This window comes from Humulus lupulus, chromosome 2 (assembly GCF_963169125.1).
Source record: "Humulus lupulus chromosome 2, drHumLupu1.1, whole genome shotgun sequence".
NCBI classification, from domain to species: Eukaryota; Viridiplantae; Streptophyta; class Magnoliopsida; order Rosales; family Cannabaceae; genus Humulus; species Humulus lupulus.
The window spans coordinates 164,892,939-164,901,302 of NC_084794.1; the positions used below are offsets into that span (position 1 = coordinate 164,892,939).

The window sequence follows — 8,364 nt, forward strand, 5'->3', positions numbered from 1 at the left end:
TCGGACCAAGGTGGTCCGAGCCACCATCTATTCCTCCTTGGACCTGAATGGTCGAAGGTACCTCCTATGTGTATGCTCGATCGGCCACTATGTGGCTTTCCCCTTTTGAGTAAAACTTGAGCCTTATTCTTTTTGAACTTATTCGAGCCAAGCTTAACAAGAGGTCCCCTAAGCTTAGGTCTGATCGGACCTACTGTTTTTATATCTTGAACCAAAATTCATACCTCCCTTTCACTTTCTTGGTCTTGGCACCAATTTAATTATAGGGGTCTTTAAACTGAGGTCTGAGCCAAGCAAACTCAAAGTTCTCCAACCTTGGGTAAGCCTCCTTTCTCCAAGCGACCCCCAGTCTAAATACTCTCTTCGATTGGGCGTATTTGGCTTGACTCTCTGTCCCATTCCTTAACTAATGTATTAGGCCATTACCAAGCCAGATCACCCTACTAACTTATGCCACGTGTCCATTTCACCGCCACGTCATTCTTTTCAAATTTTTGGGACAACATTTGCCCCCCAAGTTTATTATATGATTTATTCACGTAATAAACTTTTTCTTCGGCTGACGTCATTATAAAAAATAATAACTGTTCATCTTCATGCAGCAGACCCACGATGACTGCAAAAATCCACCCATGATCGTGGAGGAAAGATAATCCCAGAATACCAGAGGTTCAAAAGTAAATGAAAAACCCACTTTTTTCCCTTCAAATATCCCCACTTTACATTCTCTTCTTCACACATAAAAAAAAAAAAAAAAATATATTCTAAAAACCCTTCATCTTCTCCCTTGGCCGAAACCCTCTCAAGGACTCCCTCCTCTTGCCGACTTTACAATCTTCAAGGGGAGCTCCTCATCTTCAAGCATCCTCCAAGCAAAATCAAAGCTCTCCAACCTTGGGTAAGTCTTCTTCTCCATGCCTCTTAGATTGCTACATTTTCTTTTCTAAAAAAATGTCATGGCCGAATATGCTTGTCCCTTGGATGTTCTTGAAGTTCTTGAATATGTCTTGTTCAATGTGTTTGCTTGTGGTCTTGATAAGGTTTGTGGCATGGGTAACCCGAATTTTCCCTTAAGCTTTTAGGAATTTCAAGACATTTTTGGTATTTTGACATAAACATGAATATGGGTTTTGAGGGTTTTGATAGTGTAATGTAATGGGTTTTTAAGAACATGAAGAAAACCTTTCACTTATATGTTTTGATCTTGTTTTTTGTTTATGTAAATGATGGAATGTGTTTGAGACTAGGGATTTTTAGGGCTTTGTTTATTTGGTTCGGATTCAAGGTAGGCAAAGTATGCCATTAGGGGTCATTTTTTACATAGTTTTTTGCCCAGAAATTCTGGGCATAAGCGAGTGGTCCGATCGGACCACACTTTGTCCTCATGGTGAACTCATGTTCGATCGGGGATGATGAACCATGGTTCAAGCTTGAGGCGTGTATCTCTTCTGAACGAGGTGAGACAACCACTTCCGATCGGGCCTTGAAAAGTTTCAGATAAGTGTGTGGTCCGATCGGACCACACGCTCCTTCCTTTGCTTTTAAGTGCCCAGATTTTTACTAGTTAAATCCGAACTTCCCTAGACACCAATGCCCAGTCGAACCTAACTTGTTGCTGCTGGCTAGAAGCTTTGGAGGCACGAGGCACACCAGGCGAACTCTCGGGACCAGGGTGCACACCTCTCCTCGGGCACGCTACGCCCGATCGGGCGTTCTGGAGGCTTGCGCGAGGCTCGTGAGGTGGCGAGGCAGGACGTCTCCTGGCTGGAATGTGTCCGATCGGACGTGTCACAGGCGCTTTGGGGTTAGGCTCGCATGGAGGTAAGGTCGAATGCCCTCCCAGCCAAGCTATGTACGATCGAATGCATAGAACCTCCCTCCTGAGCTCAAAATGTGGTCCGATCGGACCATACATACTTTTCTTAGGCTTGGGCCTTTTTTCCTTCCAAACATGCAACCAACCTCTGTATGTTAACTGTGTACATAAGGAACCTAGCCTTATAGGAAAATCCCAAAAATGCCTCCTTCTACAAAGTTTAATAAGTTCAATACTTTAAGTGCCTTTTAGGCACTTTTGGGCATTAAAATTATTTTTTCCACATGCGCTATATTTTTATAACTTGGACAAAATTTTCCAAGTATATAAATAATTCTTATTTTCGATGAATTTTTTCTGTATGGTTACTCACCTCCCCATTTTTTATTCATTTTTGCAGATGAATCGCTCTGACTATAGGGGAGGTGACAATCATACGGACTCCGAATCATCCGCCCCGCAAACAATCGAGACTCCCTTGAATAGCGATTCCTCACCAGGCTCGTCTATTGGTTACACTCCAGAGGATCGTCTTTGCCGCTTCAAGCAGATCCTCCCTCGCTCAGCCTTATATCTTCTTCACGAGGAACAATTTCTTCGACAGGCTTCTCAGTCGACGATGAGGGTGAAGCAATCTAACAGGCTCCCTCAGGAACACGATCCGCAGGTTGCCCGCAGAGCAGTACAGAAGGTGGTAAAGCGCAATCAAACCTGCACTACCACAGCTTCAAGAAAGCCTTTTCTGAAATTTGCTACTGCGATCCTGGATTTGGCTGTTCAGAAGCCACGTGATGAGGGAGAAGAAGAACCCTCCTGGTTCGTTGCCGAAGCCTCAAAACTTAATCCCGCTCTATTCCAGAAACACATTGAAGCTTTAGGCTTGAGTGGGGCAAACATGACGTGTCCGGGCTCGCATCAAAGAGCCAATAGGCCCGGTGGAAGGTACTGTGCCTGGTCCAGGTACCATGTACAAGCTGGAGCAACACTCCCGCTGCACATCTATTTCCGGTCCGTAGCAGACTACTTCAACATCTCCCCATTTCAGATCACGCCGAATGGGATACAGGCACTCTCTGCGCTGTATATTCTTTATTTTCTGAATGGTTGGGACGAGCCCACCCCTCATGAGGTGCATTACCTGTTTGATCTTCGGACCAACCCTTCTCATAACAACTCAGGTTTCTTCCATTTCTATCACAGGCATAGGGGGGTTACATATCTCAATGGCATCTCCCATAAGTCAAACGCCGGGAAATATCATAAGGAATACTTCCTCACATTGGATATTGAGGCCAACAACTTGGCTTTTACGCGCTCGGGTCCGTTCGAGCGACCATTGCCCACTGAAGGGATGTTTAGGCGGGCCAAGAAATTGGCTAACATGAGTCTTAAAGAGAAGGATGTAAAAAAGTTGGTCACGTTGGACCTTCTCCAGATGGTGAGTCTGGTGCCATGTGAGCAGGATCTGGTGGTGGAAAGTACCACCGGGGAGAACGACACGCCTGGTCAGTCTACCGAGGGCACAGAGCAAATGACTGATCGGCATTCTCCTGGGCCTTCTCCGCTTTCCCGTAGACCTGGCGACTTAGTCATTAGAGAGCCTGATCCTCAGCGTAGATCTACTATTCCCGCTCAACCTGGGAAAGGAAAAGCTATCCAGGTTGAAGGGGAACTTAGCTCATCCTTGGACGACGAGGATGAGTTCCTTGATCAGATCTTCAACGCAGGTAACACATGCTTAGTGAAAATAGGCATATTTTTTATAATTGGTAATTAGAGAGCATCACAATTGTAGTATACACTTGCATATGTTTCATTATGTTTATTTCTCTAACAATCTTGTTTTTTCATCCTTGGCAGATTCAGACATGTTCAGAGATTGCGTTGCTTCAAAGAGGAAAACTGGTGATGGAAGTGGCTCTACGCCTCCACAGAAGATTCAGAAGGTAGTACCGCCAGGTCAAGGGAGGCAACCTGGGGGACCAACTACACTTCCGCCATTGACCCCCTCTTCCCTTCCTCCTTCTGCGAGCCTAACTCCTACTCACCAGGGTAGTTCGAGTGAGCTTTTTCGTGCTGTTAGCGACCTGGGCAAGGGGCTTCTTGAGGATATTGGCCGTGATGCATCGACGCTTCAAAGCCTAGACTCCTACCCTCGACTTAGTGTCGAAGTTGTCTTGAAGAGAGGACTCGCTCAATTGATGAAGGTAAGCATTTTTCCTCGAGATACTTTGTTATTAGTATTTTTACTTGTATTAACTTTTTGTCTTTCATGCAGTCACTTGTCACCATTGGTCATGCTCAGCTTCGAGCCGTAGATTACAAGGAGCTGATCAAGGTGCAGGACGATCAACTGGTGGAGGCCAGGTCCAAGCTGGAGCAAGCAGAGAGAACTATAGCTGAACGGGACGAGTCTCTCAAAAAGCAGGCTCAAAACAATGCTTCCTTGACAACTCAATTGGAGAAGCAATCCCTTGATATTAAAGAGTTAGTTCGAGACAATGAGAGGTTGATTAGCGAGAACGAAGAGCTGAAGCAAGAAAAAGAGCTTGACTTGATTCGCTTTGAGGATGCCAGTTTTGACTGCTTCTATAAGGTCTGGAAGCTGAACAAGCCTCTTAATCTTGATTGTTTCCCCAAGGAGGCCCAAGCAGAGGATCTTGCCAGATGTGAAGCAAGAGCCGCTGAAGAAGCCGCTAACCCTCCTGCACTCGCCCCAACGTGCTCTGCTATATCATTTCGAGCGAGAGGAGCATCTGATGCAGAGGAGGGAGTCGATCAACCCTCTAGAGGAGCTCGCCTGTGACTCCCTCTCGTAGTTCATCACAGTCTACTTTACTTTGTATTTTGTTGCTCGAACTAGTGAGCTATTTTGACATTTAGCACTTTACTCTTTCCTTGTTGACAATTTCAAACTTCTAAGTTTTTATTGTGCATAGCAAAGTTTTTGGATGCCTTTAATTTCACATGAGAATTTAGTTTTTTAACTTAGAAATTTTTACCATTCCATAAGTTCACACCAAATATACTTCCTCATGCTCTTATTGCTCTAACTTTTTATGAGCGTAAATGTCTTATTACACGAATATCAGTTTTTAACTTAGAATTTGAAAAATTCTAAGTTACTTAAGCTTTGTAAAACAAGTTAGCTTAAGTCAGCCCAAAAACAAACATATTTAGCGTAAATGTCTTGTTACACGAATATCAGTTTTTAACTTAGAATTTGAAAAATTCTAAGTTACTTAAGCTTTGTAAAACAAGTTAGCTTAAGTCAGCCCAAAAACAAACATATTTGCTCGTGCTCTTATTGCCTGTGTTGAAATACATACCAGTATACCCTATGTGCCCCCCAAGTGATTGAGGGTGGATAAATCCTTGATCACTTACTACTTGATCGGATTTGTTCGAGTAGTTACTACTCGTGAAACACATGAAATACACGAAAATATATCAGTAGTTGACCACTACATAAATATTATCTAAACGTTGGTCCTCCATATTATGATACCGACCAGTTGAACACTGTCCAGTACATTAGTTTTTAAAAGACCTGTTTTGTTTAAATTATTATGACAGTTGAACACTGCCCAACAAAAATAATCAACACATATGCAAAGTTTGTAGCAAGGTACGACCACAATGCGTGTGGTCTCTTTTATTACTCGTAATAATAAATGACAAAACGTGTCTAACAACGAGTTCCAAACAAAATAACATTGTTCAAAATAATGTGACTGGGTAGCAAATAACCAGTTCACAAACAAAAAACTTAAATAACAAGTTAAGCACTTGATACAAAGCTACTACTCTGCAAGTAGTATTTATTGATAATATTTTCTCAAGTGCTCGCCATTCCAGTAGTTTCTGATTAGCTCCCCATTCAATCGAGCAAGCTTGTAAGTGCCGGGCGGTAAGACCTGTTCAATTTGATATGGTCCTTCCCAGTTCGGTCCTAGCACACCGGCTGCTGGGTCTCTAACAAACACCTTCCTTAGGACTAAATCTCCAACCTGGAACTTTCGATCTCGCACTCTGGAATTGAAGTAGCGTGCCACTTTTTGTTGATGAGCTGCTACTCTGAGGCTTGCCTCCTCTCTTCTCTCTTCGAGGAAGTCCAATGATTCTGTCAACAACTGATGGTTCTCCTCTTGGTTGTAGACGGTCCTTCTATGAGAGGGTGGATCTATCTCCACAGGTAACATGGCTTCATACCCATATGCTAAAGAGAATGGGGTATGGCCAGTTGCCGTCCGAGCGGTAGTCCTATACGACCAAAGGACTTCTGGTAACTCATCTGCCCAAGCACCCTTAGCTTGTTCCAGGCGCTTCTTCAAAGTGTCCTTCAATGTTTTGTTCACTGCTTCAACCTGCCCATTGGCCTGAGGATGGGCCACCGAGGAGAAACTTTTGGTGATGCCATGCCGAGTGCAAAAATCGGTAAATATGTCGCTGTCAAACTGGGTGCCATTGTCAGACACTATCTTTTTAGGTAGACCATAGCGACATATTATATTTTTAACAACAAAGTCCAACACTTTCTTCGATGTAATCGTGGCTAATGGTTCGGCCTCAGTCCATTTAGTAAAATAATCTACTGCAACCACAGCGAATTGCACTCCTCCCTTTCCTTTGGGTAACTTTCCGATCAAATCAATGCCCCATACTGCAAAAGGCCACGGACTTTGCATTTGCTTCAAAAGATTTGGTGGTGCTCTGGGTACCTTAGAAAATCTTTGGCACTTGTCACACCTTTTCACATATTCCATAGAGTCTTCGTTCATAGTAGGCCAGAAAAATCCTTGCCTCAAGATCTTTTTAGATAGACTCTGCCCCCCAGCATGATCTCCACAAAACCCCTCATGCACTTCAGCTAATAAGCTCTTTGACTGGTCGGGGGTTATGCATCTGAGGAGAGGTAAGGAGTATCCTCTCCTATATAACACTCCATCCACCATGGTGTGCCTAGCAGCTTGCCTCATAACTTTTCTTGCTTCATTACGACCATCTGGGAGCGTCCCATGTTCAAGGTAAGCAATGATGGGAGTCATCCAGGTGTCGACTATCGTAATCGGCATGGCCTCTTTTCTATCAATACTTGGCTCTGCCAAGTACTCTACTGGAACTATATTCAGTGTTTCGGCATCTTTCGCACTTGCAAGCTTTGCCAGAGCATCAGCATTGGAATTCTGCTCCCTTGGTACTAGCTTAATGGTATACTCCTCGAACTGGGCTAGTAAATCTTTAGTTTTGTTTAAGTATGCCACCATGCGTAGGCCCCTCGCCTGGTATTCCCCTAATACTTGATAAACCACCAATTGGGAATCACTGTTTATCTCCACCGACCGGGCACGTACATCTCTAGCCAGTCGCAAGCCTGCTAAGAGGGCCTCATACTCTGCTTCGTTATTAGAAGCATTGAATCCGAACCTCAGTGCACAATGAATTCGGTGCTTCTCTGGTGTGACTAGTATAATCCCAGCTCCTGAATGGTGCTCGTTCGACGATCCATCAACGAAAAGTTGCCAAGCAGGAACTTCTTCTTTTAACCCAGTAACACTCTCCTGTTGGTTAGGGACCTCAACGATTCCGGTACACTCAGCGATGAAATCCGCCAAGGCTTGACCCTTAATAGCTTCCCGTATCAACCAGACATCTTTTCACCTTCATGTTAGCTATTTGAACTGTCACTACGAGAGGGTCATTGTGAGGATACCTCACGTGTTTGGCATCCTCCTCAGTGAAGGTGAGGGACTCACTTTCATACCTTGGGTTCTTTGATGGTCTCTCCTCCATCGTCATAACCTCGGATGTGGACGCTGCCTCCAACTCATGACGAAGGGTGCGAGCATATCTTTCCCTCGCCTTGCTGCTATCACCCGCAAGATGTGGTCCTCCACATATTGTATCTAGTGTGAAGTCCACAGGTTCAGGTTGCAAAGGTGGGGACCGTTGTCGCTTGAACCCAGGATTATTGTTGCTTCCCTCTCCTTGGGCTTTCTCTGCCTTATATTTTTTTAGTTTCCCCGAACGGAGGAGAAACTCTATCTCATCCTTAAGGTGGTTACACTCGTTCGTGTCATGACCATAGTCTCCATGGAAACGACAGAACTTGTTCTTATCCCTCTTACTCATTTCCTTCTTGATCGGAGGGGGCCTTCGGTAAGGGACCTCCTGATGGCTGGCTAGATAGATCTCTGCTCGGGTTGCCGAAAGAGTAGTGTAGTTGGTGAATCGAGGTTCATACTTCGTAGGTTTGTCATTCGACCCAGACTTAGCTTTCTTCTCACTGCGGTGGTCAGACCCGTTATTCCCACGTTTCTTACTACCGCCTTGATCATTTCCGCTATCCTTTGGAGTATCCCCCGATCCACTTGGGTTGTTCAACCCGTTCTCTCCCTTCTCAATGGCATCGTCCAACTTCATGTACTTATCTGCACGGTCCAAGAACTGTTGTAAAGTTGAAATTGGATGGCGGTGAATGCTGTCCCACAAAGGACTTCGATAAATAATACCCGAGGAGATCGCAACCATCTTCCCTTCATCTCCAA

General features: G+C 44.5%; 1 protein-coding gene across 1 annotated transcript; it reads left to right on the top strand.

The window, feature by feature from the left end:
• The first annotated feature begins 3,197 nt into the window (after nt 1-3,197).
• LOC133814896 (uncharacterized) lies at nt 3,198-4,622 on the top strand. Its single transcript, XM_062247801.1, has 3 exons — nt 3,198-3,476; nt 3,751-4,023; nt 4,095-4,622. Exons 1-3 carry the CDS (start codon nt 3,198-3,200, stop codon nt 4,620-4,622), a joined length of 1,080 nt encoding a protein of 359 aa, XP_062103785.1.
• The last annotated feature ends 3,742 nt before the right edge of the window (nt 4,623-8,364 follow it).

Excerpts from the sequence above, each read along its gene's own strand:
- LOC133814896 (XM_062247801.1), top strand. The coding sequence starts at position 3,198 with ATGAGTCTTAAAGAGAAGGATGTAAAAAAGTTGGTCACGTTGGACCTT. Across the intron at positions 3,477-3,750 it reads GGAAAGGAAAAGCTATCCAG|AAGATTCAGAAGGTAGTACC; the intron begins GTTGAAGGGGAA and ends ACGCCTCCACAG. Across the intron at positions 4,024-4,094 it reads GACTCGCTCAATTGATGAAG|TCACTTGTCACCATTGGTCA; the intron begins GTAAGCATTTTT and ends TCTTTCATGCAG.